Here is a 24,040-nt window from a genome sequence, read left to right on the forward strand (position 1 = left end):
TTTTATTGAGGTTCAGACTCTCAGGTTTTATATCCTAGAAAGTTTGTGTCCACTAAGGAAAAGCCCTCATCTCTCATATACTGTTGACGGTTTAAAGTCCAGATGCAAAGTTCAAGACTGGAAGTGTGAGGCCGTGTGCCTGTGGGAGGGCTCTGTCTGTCAAAACCAGGTCTTTGTACTGCCAGACCATGGGACAATGTGATCAGATTAGCCAGGACATGCAGTGGGGCGGTTTTAGTGATTTTTGCCGACTGCAGGAAGACAGAGGACTACCTGCCTGGTCACAAATGACCCAGGTCATTTGTGGGCAAATGCATTTAACCAGCGAAAAGAGTTTGAAGCGATGCTGTGTTGCATGTCTGTGGTATCGATGAATGGGTGTTGGGTGCCTTGGGACCAGCTTTGCTTTTGTGTGACACATTGGCCGTGTGCTGGCAAAGGGTCCAGGGTGGCACTGGGAAGTCTGTCCCAGCATAACGTTCAGCTTGGTGTTCTTCCTCCCTCCGGGGCAAGACTGGCTTGTTTTTCTGGTTGGGTTTTGATCCTGAAAAAGTAACCCCCACCGTGAGTGAGCCACTGGGTGGGTGCAACATGCATGTCAGACACGACGTGTCCCAGGAGCATGGCATGCCCAGCTTAGCAGTGGTGGCCAGTGTTGAGTCCAGTGCAGTTCTTTCCCTTTGAGCTGCGTCTGGTGTTGGCACAGCCTAAGCTAAACTTAAGCCGCCTGAATACTGGCTTAGCTAACTTGTTGTTCTTTGGGACTATTCAGCCTTCCCACTCCAGGCAAACATAATTTCATTCCCACTCTCCAAAGGCTGTTGTTACTCTTTGCTTTTTTCTTGTCTTTTTCTTTTTTTTTTTTTTTCTTCCCCCAGGACTAACAATTCTCAGTGGCACCTCCGGTAATGTTTCATTGCCATGCGAAAGGAGGAAAGCACTTTGTCAGCAGCCTACTTCAGGCAGAGAAATTTGTATCTGTGAGAAGCATATGTACAGAACAGCAATTACTCAGATCATCAATATTTATACAGCAGATAATAGTCATCATGGACAAGATGAATATTGTCACAACAGCAATAGCTGCTGGGGGGGGGAGGATGCAAAATATAATTGCTAGGTTTCTCTAAACGGGATAATTATTTAACTTTCAAGTGATGGGTGAAAATAGCTTAGAGTCTGAATTAAATATTCAGTGGGAGCTCACACCTGGTTCTAGAAGGTAAAGGAAATGCCTCTCCTGTCTTATCCTCATGTCACAGAGCAAAAGCTGCCTGGGATGTCGTCCTTTACATGCAGCTTTTGCTGAAGGCAATGCTGATGCCAGTTGCTGAATGAGGAATCATAAAAAAAAAAAAAGGCAAAACACACACGCACAAAAAAAAATCAAGCAGCTTGTTTTGCAAATAAGTTTTTGTTAGGTCCACTGCGGACAGACACATGTTTGTGGATGAGGTGGAGGCACGGTCCCGCATGCTTTGCCTTTAAAAGCTGTACCCAGTGTCCAGTGGGAGGCAGCCACCCTCAGGGCAGGTGGTTTTTTTTACCAAAGCTTTCCAGCATCCCGCTTGCCAGCTGATGCGATGCCAGTCACTTTAGTGGTGCCTGGCTGGACAGGCAGCCCAACGAGTCCCTGTCCTGGCTCCTGCTCGGCAGCCGGCCGGAGGGACAGCCTGGGTGGTGGCCTCCTGTTTGCACAGGAGATGCAGCTCCTCATTTCTGCTGAGAGAACGGCTCCTTCCACCCACCCTTTTTAACCTGTGTGTGGCGGTGTGATTATTCGGAGGGCTTACCTTCGCCAGCAAGAAAGTCTGCTAGGTTGCCCTGTTTTTGAGAAGTATTAAATCAAAAACTACTTGCATGCGAGCTGTTTGCTACAGATAATTTACTTGCTGGCTTTTTTCTTCTGCTTGAGAAATGCATCCGAATAGCTCAATTTTTGCCTTACACTGTCTGATTCTTCAGATGTGACTGAGTATTTGAACCCCTGCACCCCCTCTACTTCTTTCAGTTGAGGGGGAACAGTGGACGGGAGCGTGCAGCACTTGGTGTACAGCCTTTAGCTCCATGAGGTTGGCTGTCATTTGCAACGTCAAGTCACACAGCTTGAATTTTTAGAAAACCAAAGCCACCTAAAAACATTTTCCACAGAGTAGATCACAAAAGATCTTAAGTACTGCGGTATCAAACTTCCAGGCGCCGTATCCTATGGGATGCAGATAACGAGGCTTCTTGTGCAGTGCCAGGAGAAAAGTTGGCTCAAGAGTGGGATTTGCAAAAGCCGGCATCCCAAATAAGGAGACTCATGAGCTGGCTACAACAAGGGAAAATCAAGAGGAGGTCTTTTAAGTCAGCAGCCCTCTTTCTGTTCCAGGAAAACATGCTGAACTGCTCCTTTTTATTCCTTTCTGGAGTTAGGTACCTTCTGCTGAGATGTACGCAGCGGAGGAGCCAGCGGTTGCTCTCTCTGACTTAGGGCTGATGCTCAGCCTGAAGGAACCTGTGACTGAGCTCCCACCTTTGTCTGGCGGCATTTGATCATGGATCTTTTTCTCTTCGTAGGTAAACCCATTAGACTGCCTGGATTCTAGCCCTTCTCCAAATGAATTTTTAATATAAAATAATTAAACATTCATTGGAGCAGGGACAGGAACCCAGGTCTCTGCCTTCCCCTCATACTTACTTTTCCTTTCTGACCTGAATATTGAATTATGCACTTCAAAGCAGAATGGGTTCAGCAGGAGGCATTGGTGGAGCTCTGCTGAGCTACTGAAATCGCAGGTAGCTAAAACTTTCATCTGGGAGAAAGGAAAGAATATTATTTTGTCAGATTCACCCTTAGTGAGGGATTGTTTCCTTCTGCGATGAGCATACACAGGTTCTTGCGTGGATTCACTGAGTCTGTCCCTCTGGCGTGTGGCTTTGGGAAGTCCTGACCCTGTGGCGTGAAAATTCACTTGGATTGAATGTGTGTTTGAAGCTAAATTTAGGTCATCTTAGATCTTCCTGATGCAGGTAAAGCTGAGATGTTCAGTAACAGCAGTATTAATGCTTCAGATGCTTATCCCTGGTGCGTAAGCAGATCACAGACCCAGTACTGCATCTTGAAACTTTTTCTTAAATAGTAGCTCCTAATTTTTTTACTGGTGGTGGTGTAATCTTTGCTCAGAATTTAAGCTTGCGGTCCACAGACTTACTTTCTTAGTTACCTTCCCCAGATCCCTTTGAGGCAGCCACTGCACGAAGAGATCCTTGCTGTTGAGAGTCTGTTGAGGGATTATCTGCTAAGGTGTTAATCCAAACTTTGTTTCTGCCTGAGGTTTTGCCTTGAGGAAAGTAAGGACTGAGCACCTCTTGGAGAGATTGCTGCAATTTATAAGCCAGCCCCTTATGTGTGTGACTCAGCCCTATGACAGACCCAAATCCTCAACACATTGCTCCTTCAGTTGTATTGCACCTCAGAAAAGTTTTTTTCAGAGTAAGGAGAAGAACAAGGGGACATTGAAGAGAGCAAGTAATCAGCACTACTGATGTTCCTGATTATTGAGTTGTGTTGAAATAATGAGGTTTTTCATCAGGCTAAATTGTTTGTACCTAATTCTCTGAATCTTATTTTTTGTTGTTGCAGTAATTTACACTGGGATTTGGAGATTATGAAAGGGATTGATTCCCCCCCACGTTTGGTGGGATACTGTGTTTCAGCCTTCTTGTCCCATTGCTGAGTAAGCCCAGACCCATTTACATTCTAATTTGAGGATGACGTGTTAGCGGCGTGAGGAAATGGGGTGCTTGCAGCATCCAGAAGCCGTGAGCCCCTCTTAATTCTGTTTCACTGCAATGTCAAGCGCTGGGGCACCATTGTGAAGACTGTAGATCAAGGTCTTTCTGTCACGCTGGTGAAACCTAGCTAAAGCTTTGGGGGGTTTTGATGAATAAGGGTTTAAAGATCCAGTCCTGTGTAGTAGTAGTTTTGTTTTAAAACTAAAAATGGGAACACTTGTGTGGGGAAGGATGGAATCAGGGAAATACTGGAATGAAGCCTCAAGAATGTTCCTGGAGCGGAAAAATCTCTGCTTCTGAGCAGTAGAAGGGTGAAGCTGTTTGCCTCTTCACTTGGTTTTACAGCTGGTTTGATGATTTGTCCTGCGTTGCCTTCTGGAAGCTTTGTTAGCATCCTCATTTTGTCAAAGTTCATTGGTTTATTTTATGGAAGGAAAAAAACCCCAAATCTCGTTTCACTGAAATATGGGACTGAAGGGTTAGGTTTAGGAATGCTAGCACCATCTCCCATGGGAACTGTAATTAGCATACGTTTTCCCATTCTTCCCTCGGGGCTTGGCTTTATGGCTGGCTTCCATTTCCTCTTCTCATGTTGAGTTGCCATTGTGGTTATGGGAGATGTAATCTAGCTGGGAAACCTAATCTGTGTTGGAGAATGGGAACGTGGCTCATCCCATATGCAAGTACCTGCAGTCGGTATGGGCAGCATTTCACAGTTCTGAGAACGAGTTGCCAAGTTTCCGTTATTTAGTAGGAAGGCAACACTTCCCTTAGTGCAGGTGACATATCTGTTCGTTTCGCTTCATTCATAAGGTGTTCGTTTTCAGCCCCACACTTCCAATAAAACTCACTTTTGTCTAATTTTATTTAAAATCAGCATCTTGGCTTGATTTGCTAGCGTAAAACACCATTTCTTTAGGGGCTTGCCTTGCAGTAATAATTGAGATACTAGGATACTGGAATTTGTTGTAAGTTCGAAGTATAGCAAGTAGGAGATGGTGATTTGATTTGCCTGAGGAGACTTCTCTTGCTGGTCTGTCATAAATATTTCTGAAGTGTGGAATGGTGCTAGACTGGGAATAGGGATAAAGTACACTTCAAATTTTACTCTCTGAAGTAGATTCCCTTCTTAAAATAGAAATCAACAGAAATACTGGAGCTGTGTTGATAGAACAGACTGATACAGTCAGTCTGTGGAATAGGAAATGTGTCGGTGTATGAATCACAGAATCACAGAACGGGAGGGGTTGGAAGGGACCTCTGGAGATCATCTAGTCCAACCCCCCTGCCAGAGCAGGGTCACCCAGAGCAGGTTGCACAGGAACGCGTGCAATTCAAAATCCTGAATTTGAATGTCTCCAGAGACGGAGACTCCACCACCTCTCTGGGCAGCCTGTGCCAGTGCTCTGCCACCCTCAAAGGAAAGAAGTTCCTCCTCATGTTTAGGTGGAACTTCCTATGCTCAAGTTTGTCCCTGTTACCTCTTGTCCTGTTGCCGGGCACCACTGAGAAGAGCCTGGCCCCATCCTCCTGACACCCACCCTTTAAGTATTTATAAGCATTTGATACGATCCCTCCTCAGCCGTCTTTTTTCCAGATTGAAGAGACCCAAATCCCTCAGCCTTTCTTCACAAGAGAGGTGTTCCAGTCCCATCTTGGTAGCCCTCATGAAGTTTTAGGAATGTCTACAAGACAGAAGCTCATCAGTAATAGCAAATTGGTGAGGATTCAGTGAAGTTGTATTGTTCCCAAGTTTAATAAGCAGTGAGCTATTTTTATAAGGACAGTGCTGCTACTGTTACAGTTGGCTAATTAGCAACCCCCCTTCAGAAAAAAACCCTGACCCTCCTGAAGGTCTTCAAGTGCACAGAAACTTGTTCTTTTTATTCTCTCAATTGCACGATGTCTTCTGCCTTTCAGCTTACAACCTCTTGCAAGCTGCCACTCTCCCTGTTTGTGTGACTTCCACAGAAAAAACAAGTAATAGCAGTTGAAAGGGAATTTTAAAATAGATCAGGAAATCTAGGGCATGTCAGGATGATTTTGAGGTGGTCTTAAAAATCCAGCAGTTGCCTTTTTTGAAAGCTTTTGCTGAGTGTTTTGAGATTTAGCCTCCTCTTTATCTAAAGGTCAGGAAAAGCGAGGCTTTCCTCTCAAACAGAGCATGTCACATACGTTTGGTGGAAGCGGGACTGCTCGTGGGATGTCCTGTTCTCCAGTGGAAGGATTTCTGGGCAAGTCTGGCCAGACAGCAGTTATCGTGAGAGAGGCTTTGCCCACCTCAGTGGAACTGCTTCTCATGGGGTGTCACTGGCGCAAAGAAATGCTTGCTGGACTGGACCCGGGCTGGTTTTCGCAGCTTTAAAGAAATGAGGCTTTAAAGAAATTGTTTATCTGCCTGCAAAGTCTTTGTCATGTATTTTTTTTATCTCGTATATAAATTTATAATTATTTTCATATGTAAAATAAGTGAATTAATGCTATCATAGTGGTGTTCCTGAACATCCTTGCAAAAGGGCAAGGTAAGCTGGTAAAGAGGATTTTGATAAGTGTGTATTTCAAGAAGACATTATGTCCATGATAAAATACAGTTATGGGAAAAAACCCCCTCATGCTGACTTTCCTCTTGGAGTCCTGATTTATAGTCCATGTCTTCTGTCTTCTCATGCAGCCACATCCCTGACACAAGGAGGTGTGAGATACAGGGCTGCTTGTGGTCTCACCTTCGTAATGAGGAGTTATTTAAAGAAAGGTTACAATTTTGTGACGTTTGCTTTCTTCCTTACCTCTACTTGTTCGGAGTCGGCATCACCCAAAAATGAGTGGTGGCAGTTGGTGAAGGGCAACGGGAACATGACCCCACGACTAAAGGAACTTTGTTGTTGTAGCCCTTGGAGGAGCTACAGCAAAAAACTCTTCAAATTTTGAGGAACCTGACTCTCATTTTCTCCAACGTTTGGGTTTCATTCCGGTGCTGGCTGAAACTCCTCTCTGTGGTCCGTTGGAGAAACACTTACCTCTTCATGTTAATGGCTGGTAATGAAACGAACAAAAAAATTAAAGTTCATGTACTGGCAATTTAATGAAGTGATAAGAATCTACAACTTTGTCCTTTAATAAGATTATAAAACTGTTGCTTTTTCAAATGAAGAGAGACACAGAGGTGGCTGTTAACATGTACATGTGCAGTTTTAAATCGGGATATCATGCCGAGTTGGAATTTTTCAGTTAACTCCTTTAAAGGTCTAATTTTCTAGCATTTGTGCTCATTTCTTTTGTGTAATTTTAAACAATATACAATAGCATTTTTCCATCAGCAAAGGCTTGTGCTTTCCAGTGACCTTTACTGCTCTCTTTAGAGGGGTTACGCAATCAGACAGAAGGGAAGGAAAATATTTAATGAGTTTTTTTTATTTAAAAAAGGTCTTCAGCTTGTGCCTGTATACTTATGATTGTACTGCTCACATTTAGAGCACCTGTGTTTTGCACCTGCACTTTTTATTTTGAGGAGTCTGAAAGTCTACTTGCAAAAACTGAACTCATTTACGAAAATGAAGCTAAAAAAAGAATATAGGTGGATAGAAGGATCGTTTTTAAAACAAGAAGCTTTCATTCTAATGTTCCTTTCCTCTTTGGTCCCTCAGCTCCATTAAATACATGATGGTTTCTTCTAAATTTAAATTCGGAACTAATAAAAGGGATTGACCCTTTCCACATCTATTGACTAGTCAGTGCTGGAGAATTTTGCGTGCCTTTCTGAACCCATTTACCAGCACTTGCCTGCATTTTGCTGCTTGGGAACGTTAAAGCTCCCGAGAGTCCACAGTAATTGCAGTGTCCTCTGTCAAGAGAGGCTGCTCATTGGAGAAGGTGGTTTGTTGTACCAAATAGCAAGGAGAATACCAAAGGCTGGGCACCTCTTAAGTTCTGCTTCTCAATCGTGTGGGTGGAATATCAGGGAGACCATGCGTCTTGTTCAGGGAGATTCATGGAAACAGGAGATCCAAATAAGTTCTTGGAGTAACAACTGTGCAATTTGCCAACTTGGAAATAATTTCTGATGTCTCATGATGATCACCAGACAGTTACACGCTTCATTGCTGCTCAGTGTTCGGATTGGTATGGCTTACAGTTATGCTTCATGACTTGCTTTTCCACATGTGAATATTTTATGAACCAAATCCACATTGGGATAGCAGATAGGAAGGCAGAGTAAGCAAGAACAGTTGCCCCATTCCTCTTTCCACGCCATCAGCCCATCATTGTGTATTAAAAGATAGTTGCTCTAAAAACATATATAGAGTAAACTTTTGTGCAGTGCGTATAGTACATAAACCTTGAGTTGAATTGTGTGTCTTTCAGTGGGTCATGTTTGTGAACCATCAAGAAAAAAATGTGTTTATTGTTTGTGAGGGAATGAGTTTGGAATTCTAGATATAAATTAATTTCCTAAAACATAACGGATATTGTGTGGCATCGATTGTGAACCCTCTTCTGCAAGAAGGGCACATTACTTTGCCTGGTTTTGTTTGGTTTGTGTGTTGCTCATGTCCACAGAGAGGACCTTAAACTTTTCCAGTTTTGTGTCTATTTATATTTGGGGTCAGTTCAAGGGGGGAAATGCCAGCGGTCCACTGACATATACAGGAGAGGAAAGGAAATTACTTTCTGACAGATCTTTTCTGCTATTTCCACATGAGGAGATGGATCCCATGGTACAGGTTTGCCTTTAAGGAGAGTTTAAGCAGTATATACTTCTGCTTTTTGCAAGAGGGCTGGTTATTTTCCGTGTTTGTATAGCTTTTGGGTAATTCATAAAGACTTCTGATAAAAATGCAGGCGTTTTTTCCACCCAGTTGTATGACCTTCAGTGTTTTAAACTCTAAACTTTTCCAGTGGAGAATGATGTCGGAATTGTACTCTGTCAACTGAGCCAGTTCGTTACCTCTCTAAATGTTGACTGCTATGCTTGATGCCTAGAGTTGGACAAAACAACTGGCTTCTACAGTTTTTCTTTAAAATTTCATTTTCTAAGAGAATAGCACAATCTTCCTAGGGTTAAGGGTGTACCTCTTCCTGTGTCCCCCAAGTTGCACAGTGTTTTAAAGGGCCTCATTTTGAAGACTGAAGGATTGGGAGGGTTTCCAGTAAGAGCAAAACGAGCTATCGCTCTTACAGCTGGATGAGAGTTGCAAAGACCAGGTGAGGCACAGCTCTTTGAGGTGGATTTTATTTTTTCTGGCTGACGGGACTACTAGACAGAGGCTTTCTTGACAGTCGGTGTTTGATGGGAAGAAGTGCTGGTTTCTCTGACCTTGCCGCGGGAGGAGTGCGAGTGTTGGGGTGAGGCAGAAGGCTCAGAGAAGGGTGGGAGTCGTCACCATGCCTCCAGGAACCGTCTGTAGTGATGCTTCGTAACCCTGCAGGTGAACGCTGTATGTGTGGTGCGTAGCCAAAAATAAGCAGAAGGGAAGCTGGTTTCCCAATCGTTAGGGTGTGTATTTTGTTGTTGTTGCTGTCTTAAAGCAATAAAAGCCAGCATTATTTCAGCTATATCCCAGCTTGCTGCCCGTGTGGAGGAGTGTAGGGAAGTGGTGGGAGGCAGTAAGACGCTGCCACCTCTCCATGCACAACATGGGAAGGCAACTCTGCCTGCCCTGTGGGAGCCCTCCCCTCAGCCAGGGAGCAAGTACGAGCTTTGGGCGTGCTGGTAACCTACTCTTTTAGAAAGGATTGCACAAGGTGCGTCTCACCTGGCTGATGCATCCCACCCTGCACCAGGGTAACCTGATGGTGCTAAAAGCTGGGACTGGCAGCATTTGTCCCTGCTGTTTGGGAGCAGGAAAGTGGAGGTGGTCATCCTAAACCAAACCAAACCTCCTGAAGGGTGCTTAAAGCAAGCTAGTGGGACAGCCAAGCAGAACTGGCTCTCTTGGTCCTGCAGGCCCTGGTGCTTAATTGCTTTGTATTCTGGAGTGCCACCTGCTGGCACTTGCTCTCCTCACTCTCTTTTCTAGAGGCAGCTGCTCTAGAAGATGAGAGGTCAGATTAAAGAGCATGGATATTAGTAATAATAATATTACTGATTATTTGTATTGATCGTTACATTATTTTTTTAATTGTCATAGCACTCAAGGACCCTTTTTATTGGCGAAGACCTCACTCTAGCAGATGTTCTGCAAACTCAGCGTGAAGGAAACTGGCAGAGACTTCACTGCTTAAAAACCACAGAGCACAGTATGAAGGAGTGTTTTAAAGAATAGAAAGGATTTTTCCGATCCATGCTGTTACTTGGCAAAATATGAAATATTTCTTTTCTTTATGTCTTGATTTAGTAAAATATTTTGATCATTTCTGTGGTTGGCAAAAAACCAAAAGCAGTAATCATTAAAGTGAAAGACACCTGACAGTGAAATCCCTTAAGCAAAAGTTAGGAAAATACTGACTCAACTCTAAAAAGTAACAATGATGTCAGTAAACTAAATAATTCTGAAAGCCTTTTGGCTGGAAAGCAAGGGATGTTGCAGTTTGTGGCACAATGCAAATCTGGGTCCACAGCTGAAATTTCTTTCATCCTACTTGAGAACTTGTTTTTGCAGGAGAAAAGAGGTATTTTTTTGAATCTGTTTTGTAACATTGATTTTCTATCTGTGGGCCAGATCCTCAATAGGCTTAAGTCAGCGTGGTTTTTTTGGCATCAGTTTGGTTGTGTGCGTTGATGTTTCCAATGTTCAGTGCACCACTGTAAGGCCCTGTCCTCGTTTCAGCTGGGACTAGAGTTAATTGTCTTCCTTGTAGCTGCTGTGTTTTGGATTTAGTATGAGAATAATGTTGGAAACACGTATTGTTTTAGTTATTGCTGAGCAGTGCTTACACAGCATCAAGGCCTTTTCTGCTTCCCACACCACCCCACCAGTGAGCCAGTGAGCAGGCTGGGGATGCACAGAAGTTGGGAGGAGACACAGCCAGGACAGCTGACCCCAACTGACCAAAGGGGTATTCCATACCATATGACATCATGCTCAGTATATGAAGCTGGGGGGAGAAGAAGGAAGGGGGGGACAATCCGAGTGATGGCATTTTGTCTTCCCAAGTAACCATTATGCGTGATGGAGCCCTGCTTTCCTGGAGATGGCTGAGCACTTGCCTGACGATGGGAAGTGGTGAATGAATTCCTTGTTTTGCTCTGCTTGTGTGGGCGGCTTTTGCTTTAGCTGTTAAACTGTCTTTATCTCAACCCACAAGTTTTCTCACTTTTCTGATTCTCTCCCCCATCCCAGTGGGGGGAGTGAGCGAGTGTCTATGTGGTGCCTAGTTGTTGGCTGGGGTTAAACCACGACAGGCACACAGGTATAGTCCTGTAACAAAAATGGAATAAAGACCTCAACTGAGTGGAATCTGGTTGAACCCTGCACAGATGTGTAAAGCTATGTGCATGCACGCTATGTCTTCTTAGATCATCTCTTCCAATGCAGCACTTTCTCGAGTGGCAACACAGACTTTTCGGCTTTTCCCTCTTTCTTTTAGCAGTCCCTAAAGTACCTCTTTGGTCCCTGTTCTGTGTGATGCTACATGGAATACATGTTGGAAATAAGTGGTGAAGCTTATCTGATGTAAGTCTGCAAAAGCAATTATTGACTTTGGGATGTACTCTTGAGAGTGTTGGCATGAATGTGACTTTTTTTAGAAAGCCCTGAACCACCTGCCCTTTCAAAATAAGATCCTTTAGGTCCTTAGCAAGAAACCCTGTAAAAGCCAGTAATCCTATCAACCACGTAGTCCTCTTCAGGCTTTGATCATATCGTGAAACATGACTTGTCTGTTGAAAATGCCCCATGTTGTGATTTTTTTTTTTTTTTAAGCCAACAACCAAAAAAACCTGAATTAGTCTTTGAGAACATGCTGCTATGAAACTGCTGCTGATAGTTGGAGTGTATTTATGTCATTTGTTTTTTCTAGACTAGGAAAGAAAAAGAAATGGTGTATCGCTAGACTTAGGCATTCCACGTTCAGCAGTGGAGCGATGTGAGTAGGGGATACTTCTGTCTCACTGAGTGTCTGACCACATCAGAAGAAAAATTGTTAGCAGAGTCAGTACAAAATGCTTTGTTTGCCTCTTGTGTTACCTTTTTATAAATTTCTTCTTCTGAAAGAAAGCAGTCAAATTGAAATGAAAGTTGAAATGAGCTGACATTTTAATGGAAACGATCATTTTTGCCTAAGGAGAAAACTGCCAATGAATTTGTTCACCTCAAAACTGCATTTCTATAGTTGGCTCTAACTCACATGCAGAAATCATGAGACTGGCTTGCAAGACAGAGACTGAAGTTTAGGGGTTTCACCTACCTAACTGGGATTTGGGGCTTCTGAAGTTAATGTTTTCAGGCCCTTCTTCAGAAAAATTGGTCTCACAGCTTTCTTTTACCTGCATACTGAATTGATTGTGTGTAATCCTGTAAGCTTAGGACTCACTGTGGCCGTATACTTTCAGGGTGGCGATGAAGTCTTGAGCATTAGCAATATTATGCTAGTTATGTTTTCTAAGTTTGTTCTGCTGCTACATTGCAAGGACTGCAGAACTAGGCCCGAAATTAAGAGATAAAGCGGTTTGCTTCGTTTTGATCGTTTTGGTGTAATGTAGCGTAACACAGTCCTTTCCCAGCATTTGCACTCCTTCATACAGCAAAAATGCTGTATACTGTTAGTAAATGCTTCCAAATGGAGAGCATTTTCACACCAAGATGTTTCAAAAGAAGCCAGACTTTTGACTGGCAGAAGTATGATGGGTGATGTCTGGCCCGAACTTTGAAATTTGCTGTAAAGAATGAAATACAACCTGACGAAACTTGGCAGGTCTGATAAACTTCTTGCAGCTACAGAAGGTGAGTGGCTCTTGGAATCAAATACCATCTCTGTGAAGGAAGGCAACAGTAGCTTTCTCGTAACATGGGCAGGAGTAGTTTATCTGCCTGTGCCTGAGCATTTGAGCAGCCAGTTGCCGGTCCCCATCACAGCCTGGCTGCCGGAGCAGAGAGGCAGCAGCTCTGCAGCTTTGAGCCCAGTCTCCCAGACCCGTAATTTGTCTCAGCCCACCAGAGAGGGCTGTGGGGGGGCTAACCTGAGTTACGATCGTTGACCTTGAGAACACGGCATTGCTTAGCTGCGAGACTACTTTTGTCTGCGCACAGTGCTGGTTCATATGAAGGAAAGACTCGATGCAAGTCCCCTCACTCTATCCCAGGCTTCATCCTAGAAGTCCATTCATGGGAGTTTGCTTGTTTCTCTCACGGGGCATGCCCGTGTCTGTGGGCATGAAAGAGAGCGACAAGAACCTTTGCTGGTGTCAGTTTGTTGTCTCGCCAGTAGTCTGAAATTTTTGCTGGTGGTACTGGGGCTTTGAGACATGATGTGGAGTTGATTGGGTTAGTTGATGTGCAACCAGTTGCAGCTGTTTTGGGAAGGTTGTGTTGTGTTTCCTCAGGTTGCACGTTTTCAGGGTGGTGCAAGGGAAGCGAAGGCATCTGCACTTCGAGATTACCTTGATCTGCCTGTGGCTGCTGACACCGGGTTCTGTGTTGGCTGTGTTGATGGATATGTGTTAAATATGTAAATGTGCAACTGACCTCAAGAGGGTGTGTCATCCCATTAACTTCTGTAGCTAATGTCAGGCCACGTGCTTCATAACTTGTCCGAACTGGAGCTTGTGGAGTTTCTATAGTCAGGGGTAAAAACGTGTGGTTGGGAAAAGTATTAGAAGAAATTATTTATCCAGTATAGCCTGCTAAATCTCTTTTGGAGGATTTTACTTGGTGTAAAGACAGAGAGATAAATCACAAAATAGGAAATCATCAATATATATGCAGTTCAGGCTTGGTCTAACTCTGCTTGTGATCCATATTTGCAGTGGGAGTTGGACTGTTCCCAAAATTCAGGAAGCGAGGGTGGTATTAATACTACTAGCTGCCAGAAGTGTTACAGGGTGAATGATTAGTTTCCAATAAGAAAAGGGCTTTTGGACCAGTTCCAGTTCCTTTTGGTTTAGTCTGCAAACCAGAATGACCAGTGCCGTGACCTGGAGTAGCTGTAGCGCTTATCAGAGGCTGAAAATGCATGAAGATCATGATTTGTCTGCATTAGGAAATGACATAGCAGTTGACCTTGAGGAGGCATATTAGTTGGCTATCTTCCACCCTCTTGTGAAGATAAGCTCTTGGAAGTGGTTCTTCAGTGTTAGGACATCTGTTACGCCTTTTCTCTTGACAAACTGTCTGGCTTTGAGCAGCCTGGGCTGGCTTTGAGTAGCCTGGTCTAGTGGGAGGTGTCCCTGCCCATGGCAGGGGGATTGGAACTAGATGATCTTTAAGGTTCCTTCCAACCCGAACCATTCTGTGATTCTATGATTCTATGAAACAGGGGGCTTTACTCCCTTGTGCTGCCCACTTGGCAGGTTGCATGAGAAAGGTAGAAAGATGAAAAAAGCTCCTCCTGCCCTGTCTAATCTCCTTCAAACCTTATTCTTCTTCTTTGTGGTCTATGAAAGAAAAATTTCTTACTTACTGTTGTGTGGCTTCTCATAAAATATTTCCCAATTTCTTAATCTCATCTAGTTCAATGTAAAAGGATGTAGTATTTTGATTCCTGTAGGTGTGTTGCACTTTCCTTTTTCCTTTTTCTGAAAAAAAAAAAAAAAAAAAAAAAAAAGAAGTAACCCCTTCCCACACCCAAACAAAAGGACCCCCAAACCTTCGCAGCCTTGAGAGCAGCGGTGTGAAGGTAGCTCTTCAGTGGTGTGGGTCGCAGAATCACGTCCTCAGGATGAGTGCAGGGAGTGCAGGGCACGTTAAGCAGGTGGGAGGTGGAAGCGCAGAGCAGAGTCGCAACAATTAAAACTCTCATTTGAAGGACTTTTGTTTTCTGAGGTAAGTGTGAAATTGAGTTTTCAGTTTTCGCATTGTACAGGCAGCGTATGAATGTGTGAGTCTCGATTCCTTTCTCTCCTCCTCTGTTTGGGCCCAGAGGCAGGGACGTTTTGACCTAGTTTTATTAAAACCCACTCCATGACCTCAGAGAGCTGTAGCACTCTCTCCTGTAATTATAGACTGGTGTCTTAATACACTAATTCAAGCTGATTCCCACTCAATCACCTATTGACCTGCATCAGTGACAAACGCCTGCATTTGAGCTTTATTTAAAATTACTTTTTTTTTTGGATGTTGTATTTTGTAAGTCTAATACCAAATCCTCAGGGGAGGGAGGGAAGAATCTTTTAATTAAGTTTCTCTTCAGGTATCAGGCAAATTCTATCAATGGCAGATGAAGCATAAAGCTCTAATGGGAGAGCACAATTTGTCGTTTAAGTGATCAGGTGCTTCATGCCTCTCTCAGCATTTTGAGTGCCACTGAATTCTGTCATGTTGCCATAAATGAAAATCTTTTAGGAAGAAGATGTTGCATTGCATTTAAAAGCTGTTACTGAGAGCGAGTTTAATACCCATAGCTCCTCCTGTAAGGCTGTAGTATTTTGGCCTTAGTGACTGAAGGTATGCAAGTCCATGGGACCTGATGAAATCCATCTGTGGGTCCTGAGGGAACTGGTGGATGAAGTTGCTAAGCCACTGTCAATCATGTTTGAGAAGTCGTTGCAGTCCGGTGAAGTTCCCACTGACACGTAACTACTGTTTTCAAAAAGGGAAAAAAGGAAGACCTGAGGAACTACAGACCAGTCAGTCTCACCTCTGTGCTTGGCAAGATCATGGAGCAGACCCTCCTGGAAACTCTGCTAAGGCACATGGGAAATAAGGAGGTGACTGGTGGCAGCCAGTGTGGCTTCACCAAGGGCAAGTCATGCCAGACAAATTTGGTAGCCTTCTATGATGGGGTTACAATGTTTGTAGATAAGGGGAAAGCAACAGACGTCATTTACCTGGACTTATGCAAAGCATTTGACACTGTCCCACACAACATCCTGATCTCTAAATTGGAGAGACACGCATTTGATGGATGGACCACTAGGTGGATAAGGAACTGGTCGGATGGCCGTGCTCAAAGATTTGCGGTCAATGGCATGATGTCCAAGTGGAGACCAGTGATGAGTGGCATTCCCCCAGGGATCAGTGCTGGGACCAGTACTATTTAGCATCTTTGTTGGCAACATAGACAGTGGGATTGAGTGCACCCTCAGCAAGTTTCCTAACGACGTCAAGCTGTGTAGTGCGGTCGACACGCTGTAGGGAAGGGATAACATTCAGAGGGACCTGGACAATCTTGAGAGATGGGCCCGTGAAGTTCAACCAGGCCAAGTGCAAGGTCCTGCACCTGAGTCACGGCAATCCCAGGCACTAATACAGACTGGGAGGAGAAAGGATTGAGAGCAGCCCCGAGAAGGACTTGGGGGTGTTCGTTAATGCGAAGCTCAACATGACCCAGCAATGTGCGCTTGCAGCCCAGAGAGACAACCTCATTCTGGGCTGCATCAAAAGAAGCGTGGCCAGCAGGTCAAGGGAGGTGATTCTGCCCCTCTACTCCGCTCTTGTGAGACCCCACATGGAGTACTGTGTCCAGCTTTGGAGCTCTCAGCACCAGAAGGGCACAGACCTGTTAGAATGGGTCCACAGGAGGGCCATGAAGATGATCAGAGGGTTGGAGCACCTATGGTTTGAGGACAGGCTGAGAGAGTTGGGGTTGTTCAGCCTGGAGAAGAGAAGGCTCTGGGGAGACCTTATAGCAGCCTTCCAGTACGTAAAGGGGTCTACAGGAAAGATGGGGAAGGGACTCTTTATCAGGGAGTGGAGCGATAAGATGAGGGGTAATGGTCTTAAACTGAAAGAGGGGAGATTTAGATTGCATATCAGGAAGAAATTCTTTACTGTGAGGGTGGTGAGACACTGGAACAAGTTGCCAAGGGAAGCTGTGGATGCCCTATCCCTGGGAGTGTTCAGGTCCAGGCTGGATGGGGCTTTGAGCAACATGATCTAGTGGGAGGTGCCCCTGCCCATGGCAGTGGGGTCGGAACAAGATGATCTTTAAGGTTCCTTCCAAACCAAACCATTCTATGATTCAATCACTTAACTTGTGACCTCACTTTAAGTTAGGGAAGCAACTTCTAAATCTCTCTTTGCCAACCACCTGATCCTTATGTCCTGGTCATAAATAACTACTGGTGCTGCTTTTATTCAGGGGGTGAGGGGTAGATTTCTTTTCATGCCACCCCTCCCACCCCTATTCCTTTTGATGTCAGTTTGAATGGCAACTGGGTCTCTCACTTGGTAGTGGAAAAACCTGGCTTTTAATTCCTCTCACCCTGGGAGTGAGTCAGGCATAATTAAGAGCAGCCAGCAAAACTGAAGAAGCGCTAATGGCCCTGCAAGTGTTGTGCTCAGAGTGGGCTGTACAGATGAGAACCATCCCTTGGGATGCTTTGAATGCTGGAGATTTTGTTTATTGCAAATTGAGAGGGAACCTTTTGATAGAGACAGCAGGAGTGGTGAGGAGCACCTTCACGCCTTTTCTAGCGGGGCAGAGCTGCACTTGGGGGTCCCCTGTGCTCTGCTGGGCTGGAGGGAGCATGGGAGTTGTAGGGAACTGTAGCTCTGGGGCAGCTTGACCCAGAGCTTTCGACCTTGTTGCCAAAAACCTGCAGATGTGTCAGAGTTGGGCTGGTGAGGAGCAGGTTAGGATTCCACAGCCTGGGCTCCAGGAGCACCTGTACGGAGAGCTGCCGAGGGGCTGGGTGGGCAGGAAAGCTGTTGGCTTTCTGTCTCTGCCTGTCTGAAATGGGCACGTTTCTGTGGAATATTTTGATTTCACACAGTGTTTCTCACTGGTAAAGCACCTCGCGAGAAACTGTCTGATGAGCGTAGGTGTAGTGTTTTGACTCAGCAGTAAGAAACTGTACCCGTCGTTTGCTGACCTGGCATGTTGCAGGTGATTAGTAGTGTTTGCTGTTGGAACAAAGTGCAGCTTATCCTGGTCATATTTGACCAAAATAAGGTCTTTGGAGCCAGGGAATGTGGACATGTCAGAGTTTGCAGATAAAACGAGGTAGCAGTGCAGCTGTCAATGTGAGATGGAACAACGAGAAGCATGTGAGTCTCTCTCTGTTTTCTATAAACACCAAAGGTTGGTGTTTTCACCTGATCTGTTTTTGCTCCAAAACAGTAAACTTCTACATCTAGTTACATTCCTGTGGGTGACCTTTCTGCCTCCGTCTCCTGTTGCAAGGGCTGGCTGGTGACAATTTCTAAGGTAAATGCTGTGGGATGACACCTTGCAACTAGGCTCCTTTTTCATGATCCACTTCCAGTCGCTCAGCTGCCAAAGAGGCATGATGGCTGTTGTGTTTGATCTGCGCCGTTGAGATCATCCAGAACAGATTCTCCATCAGTATGGATCTTCTGGTGCTGGTTCATAGGATGTTGTAGGCTCGTATATCACAGTTTCACTCAGCTTAATTTTTTGTGGCTTTATGCATCCGGGAGTGTGTACATCTGATTCTTATCTTGTCAAGGGCTGGACTAAAGCTAAAGGAAGAGTGCCAGCTTGCACTGGCTAAGGACTTGGCCAAATTAAAAAACTTTTACTCTGCAATATTTCTGTGCAGTTGTGAATAACTGAATGGAAAGGATGGTGGGTGTAGACTGCGTGGCTTAGTATAAGGTGCCTGGAAAATAGGTAATTCTGGAGAGAAGAATGGATTAACTTTATTGTCTTATTGTTAGCTTTATGTGCCTTGAAATGCGTATAGTCTCTCAGTTAGTTGTAAGCTACATGGTGGATGAACTGTGTCCGTGGAGGTACTTTAACTTCTGGATCACAGGTTCTCATGATTTTCACGGTTTGTGGAAAAACTGGTATGTTCAATGAAAGCCACAAAAAATCTCAGGCATACCATGGAGATGTTACCAGCTGGAAGAGATGGGGAGAAGTGGGTGGTTTTTTGAGCTTTGTTGATTCTCTGTTGCAAAAAAGAAGCTGTCCAGAATCTGTCGCCTCTGCCCGGTAGCTCATGAGGTGAAACATGGAGCTGCGATGAAGTTGTCCAGGAGCTTTGAGGCGATCTGGGCGGTGCTTTGCTTGCATGACCTTGGACCAACTGCTTTGTCTCTCAACACTTCTTTTCTTAGATGATGAAAGGATATAATGATGATAATGCTTCTCTCTTAACAAGGGTGTTGTGATGAATAAATTAATTAATCGTTGTGCTGTTCTCAGTTACTATGGTAATTAGTGCTACAGAACAGCCTAAAAATAAATAGGATCATTTAGTGAAGGATATTCAGGGGGAATCAGGTAGTACGTCCTGGGCATTTGAAACAGCCCCAATGTGTTTTGTCCAAACATGAATTTGTTGAAAACATATACAGATGCTGAATTTTGTAGCAGAAATCCTTCCAAATATTATATGTGTTCCTTCTTCCTCACTAGCAGTTTAAAGCGACTCTAGCACACGTTTCCTTCCATATCTGTGGGCAGATGATTCTTGCAATTAGTTCCCCTATTGAGAACAGTAGCCCCCGCCTCACCCCCATCTCGTTTCCAGCCTAAGGGCACCTGAAACGAATGGATCTTTCTTCATCATAAATCATACATTCTCAGTAATACTGTCAAAGAATTCTTAATGTGTTTGGGGAGTTTACGTAATGAACCTTCCTTCAGAAAGGTGAAGTATCGTCAATGGGCTGCCTTGCTGAAAGTCTTGTTATTAACCTTGCCGTACAGCAAGTAGAGCATGCCTAAATATGTGCATAAGTCTGTGCAAAGTTTTTGAGGCTTTCTTTCAGTGATCAGATCACATCAGCATGCCCTGAAGCCAGTCTTTAAAAATGTGATATGATGTTTAATCTTCTGTGAATTGTATTAGATTCCACAGGCGTCATTAAAGTATATTTTTGGAGCTTTCAAGTTAATATAATGTTGGGCCCTAATAAGTTAGGAAGTACGTGTGAAGGTAGTTCTGAGTTCTCCAGTGGAGCAGCATCCCTTCAAGGCTGTGTTTTCCATTGCTTAGTGTCACTGGGGCTGGCCTTACATAGAAAAAATGTTATGTCAATAGCCAAGGATTTGCCATTACTCTGTTCTCTGACTTCTTGTGCTCTTGTCATGGATGTTCAATGTCTTTCTTTGCACTGGGTTCCAAAATCAGCTGTCTTTTCTGACCTGGCCAGTTGGGGACCACTTTATAGTTAGGGTTTGTGCAGAACCTTCTCTGCAGCAAGCCTGTGCTTTCTTCTTCCTCTCGCTGTCTGTAGCTGTGCTGTACTAGCTGCAGCACCCTGCATCTGTTCACCTCCTGCAGCACCTCCATACCTTGTGCTGGCAAGCTACGAATTGCAAGAGAGCAATAAATGCCCCTTCCCTCTTCTTCCTGGGGAGTAGGAAGCTGATGCCTTGGCATTCCTGGCCTCTTGCTCACCCCACAAAAGAGAGCTTGGGGCTGTTACCAACAGATAGCGTGACTGACAAACAGCTGAAATACCTACCTGTTTTATTCTCCAGACCTTTATTGCTCTTGAGTCATGCAGTTGTTTCTCAAATCTTAGAACCTCTTGACTCACACAGAGGGCAGCCCAAACCTACAAGAAGGACCTTTGTGCCGTGCTCTCAGCCACCAGGCTGTACCTTGATCTTCTGCTGCAGAGGTCATCAGCTTTGCAGGTCCCTCCCTGTGCCTCTGTAACCGCTTGCGAATCTCTCGTTTCGCCATCCAGCGGCAGCCCTGTGGATGTTGGGCAGACCCGCAGCAAAGGGAAGAGGGTGCTGGTGAGGCAGAGAGGTCTCCCGGTGCTTCTTTACAAGGCCTGTCTCTTCTCGCTTCCTTTGCTCCTGCTGCACCTTTCTGACACTTGAGTTTTGGAGCTTGTGGTTTTTCATACCCAGTTAGTTTTCATTTGTGTCAGCCCTGAAGAGCTTCCAGTTGCGGTGAGGTTTGTGCCAGGCAGTCACTACTCGCAGTTGCAGTTGCCTGTGTCTGTGTGTATGGTTTCACTGTCATAGTCCCCAGCTCTCCCTTCCACATGGGTGCCCATTTCCACACATACGTATACGCTGTCTCTCTTGCAGAGACCTACAGATATCCCCTACAGACATTTGCTGACTTTCCCCCCCCGTTTTCCTGTAAACAGTCCCCTCGCCCGCCTTGGGCATCACCCTGTCACTGGGTGACAAGCAGATAATGGCAAAGTAATGCTTTTGGCTGATGCTGATGTTAGTTGTGCACGTGCAGCCCAGCTGCCTTTTGGTCTTTGTGCTCGAAGCACCGAGAAGAGCCCAGTCTGAGTAAGCTTTGAGCGAGGTGTTCACCTGTGATAGTTCAGTACCTCCAAGTTGTGTGGGTGTAAGCTGAGAACAAACTAGAGTTCTGATCCCTGTTGAAGAGGAGGTCTACTGTGGTATGAAATCTTGGCATTGTTTTTAAAGTGAAGTGGTAGAAGAGTACGGAGAGAACTCCCGTGGCTTTTTGCTTCCTAAACTACATACTGCAAAATGAATCAAATAGATGTTAAGTAGTTTAATTATGACTGTAGATGGTGGCTTGACTTTCTTTTATCCCCAGACGGAGCTGTGGCAGAGTGCAGGAGGGTTGTGAGGCTTTCAGTATCGTTGGGAATAAAGTTACGTTGCACCCATGAAGCGAGATAACCAACCTTTGAACAGGCAGTGTCAGCAAAGGCCAAGGGGTTAGATGGCTGTGGCTACTCTTTAACTTGTCTTTAGACGTATTTTGAAGGAATCATACTAACCTCTCTGTGTACGGGATGTTGCCACTGGTCTGTCAAAAAACACTTCTGATCATTATTTGAGACATTTTGGGAAAGTAAGAAATGTCATAATTATATATACGCATATATGCACAGTGTAACCTTGTTACCTGGAATGATGTTTACAGTTCTTTTGGCGGGGGGGAAGGAAAGGAAAAAAGTACCTTCAAGACACATAGTTGGAAGTGATTTTTTCCTTGATTCTGCACCAGGTCAAAATGGGGATGTCAGTGTGTTTACAGCTTCTGCAAATATATCTGCACATATCTGGACAATGTATGTCATCTAGGTGGTAAGCCCTATCTTAACTTTTTAATTTGGCTCTACTCTTTTCCTTTTTCTTCTTTTAGATTGCACCAATGCTTTAAAACTTTGACTTCATGGAGAAGTGCTTCACAGCATTACTTAGCATTCGAACCAGCCAAGATCTTCTTGTTGGGATGGATTTTCTTCTTTTTCCTTAGCACACTGTTTGCCTGGAGGTGACTCTTGTTTTATTCTTCAGTACCGAATACCTCATCTCATTCTCTCCTAGTCTTCTACTGTAAGGATGTCACTGGGACAGGGATGAGGGGCTTGATAGCGCACGACTATACGTATATGACTCCTGGACAAGGATATGAGGTCAGAAAAATGATCATGATCCCAATCACATTCACATCAATAGAAACTGGTTTACCTTTAGCACCGTAAATGGAGATGTTTGTAGGTGACAGCTAAATGAGGTCAGAGAACTTCACCAGTCAGTTCACTGACATCCAAAATGTGGAGGGCAGAGCTTCTATGCAGAGATGCTGATGTACATCTGCACAAGGAGTACTTACACTCTATTTTTAAACATAAGCCTTACCATCTGAATTTCCAGGCATTAATGCTTTTTCTCAGTAATAATACTGTAGTAGTGTTATACTTGAGGTTTTTTGGTAGGTTTGTAGTTACAGCAGATCAGAGTTGCGTCTTGTGATGTCTGAGCTCAAGTTTGGCTTGGGCAGTGCGTAACTGAAGATTTTGTATGCATACTTCTGTGCAAAATACAGAACTGCTGGGTTGCTTGTTGCTGAAAACTGGATCTAATGGCTTCAGTGATCCCTTCCTGAGTTCCTATAACTAATTTCTAATCTGGCCTTTGTCTCTTAATGTTTTTCAGCTGGGAATTGCCCTATTTTTCTCTCTCAGCTGCATGCCAGTCTTCTAATGACCCTTTCTGACAGTCTTCCATTGTGCCTGCCTGTACCCTAGGGATGTGGAGATGGTAACGGGAAGGAGAGGATAAAGAACATAAAATCTCTACTCATTTTCTTCCGTTTTCCCTCAGCGTGGCCCGCATGCGGGCGGTGAATGCAAAGCCCCCTGCCTGGCAGTGCTAGGCTCCCTCTCCACACAGAGTATTTGTTTTAACGCCATGTGTAACACTGGTGTAGAGCAGGCGCCACACGGACCTGTGCTGGCTTCATGCTGGTGGGAGTCTCTCCCAGCAGTGGCCTCTGTGCCACGTTCAGGCAAAGCATCCCCAAAGTGCCGTTTGGGCGGCTGGCACGTGCCGTTTCCCCCTGCAGCCATCTATTGCCCGTGTTTCACAAGCTCCTGCCTTCATAACTGCCCCAGCTCCCTCCTGAGTCAGGGTTGTCACTGTGTGTTTGTTGAAGTGCCTGCTGAGCCAAAATCCGCTGCTGTTACAAAATCAGCAGCAGGGCCAGTTCTGCCAGTGTCAGTGATATCTCAGTCATTGGCATCTGAAGAGATGACGTGTATTTTGTTTCCCCTATTCAAATACCGGCAACAGCCAGAAGCAGGACACGGGACAGTGTGGTGCAGGGGGCTGTCCCACATTGCAACCCCACGTCTGTACCTGCTTTCTCTTCTGGAACTATGTTATTTCTGGTTTATGGACGTCACAGATCGATTAGTATGTTGCAACCTCGTTGCTATGATTGGGAGGGAAGCGCAAGAAATTCTGGCCTGTATCAGGAACAGTGTGGCCAGCAGGGCTGGTGAAGTGATTGTCCTCTTGGATGCGGCACTGGTGAGGCCGCACCTCAAATACTGTGTGCAGTTTTGGGCCCCTCATTACAAGAAAGACATTGAGGTGCTGGAGCACGTCCAGAGAAGGGCAACAAAGCTGGTGAAGGGTCTAGAGAACACGTCTGATGAGGAGCGGCTGAGGGAACTGAGGTTATTCAGTCTGGAGAAAAGGAGGCTCCACCTTACCGCTCTCTACAACTACTTCCACAACCTCTCCCAACAAGGATGTTGTAGTGAGGTGGGTGTTGGTCTCTTCCCCCAAGTAGCAAGTGACAGGACAAGAGGAAATGGCCTCAAATCATGCCAGGGGCGGTTTAGGATGGATATCAGGAAAAACTTCTTCACCCAAAGGGTTGGCAGGCAATCTAGCAGGCTTCCCAAGGAAGTGGTAGAATCGCCATCCCTGGAGTTAGTTATTTAAAGGACAAGTAGACGTGGTGCTGGGGGACATGTTTTAGTGGTGGACTTGGCAGTGTTAGGTT

The 24,040-nt window shown here is 44.9% G+C and overlaps 1 protein-coding gene across 14 annotated transcripts in view; it reads left to right on the forward strand.

The window, feature by feature from the left end:
• RNF152 (ring finger protein 152) overlaps positions 1-24,040 on the forward strand; it is a 55,840-nt gene that overhangs the window by 18,852 nt on the left and 12,948 nt on the right. For 3 of the 14 annotated variants that reach the window (XM_063326071.1, XM_063326075.1, XM_063326076.1), the window contains exon 3: positions 21,887-22,018. The exons of 6 other annotated variants lie outside the window; for them this stretch is intronic. Coding sequence is in view for 1 of the 8 variants with exons in the window: in XM_063326066.1 (XP_063182136.1) it covers positions 22,939-23,796 (858 nt within the window). In the remaining 7 variants the exon portion in view is untranslated. 5 more of the 14 variants (XM_063326079.1, XM_063326077.1, XM_063326080.1 and 2 more) reach the window with 5 other exon arrangements.

Source organism: Chroicocephalus ridibundus, chromosome 2 (assembly GCF_963924245.1).
Source record: "Chroicocephalus ridibundus chromosome 2, bChrRid1.1, whole genome shotgun sequence".
Classification (NCBI taxonomy): domain Eukaryota; kingdom Metazoa; phylum Chordata; class Aves; order Charadriiformes; family Laridae; genus Chroicocephalus; species Chroicocephalus ridibundus.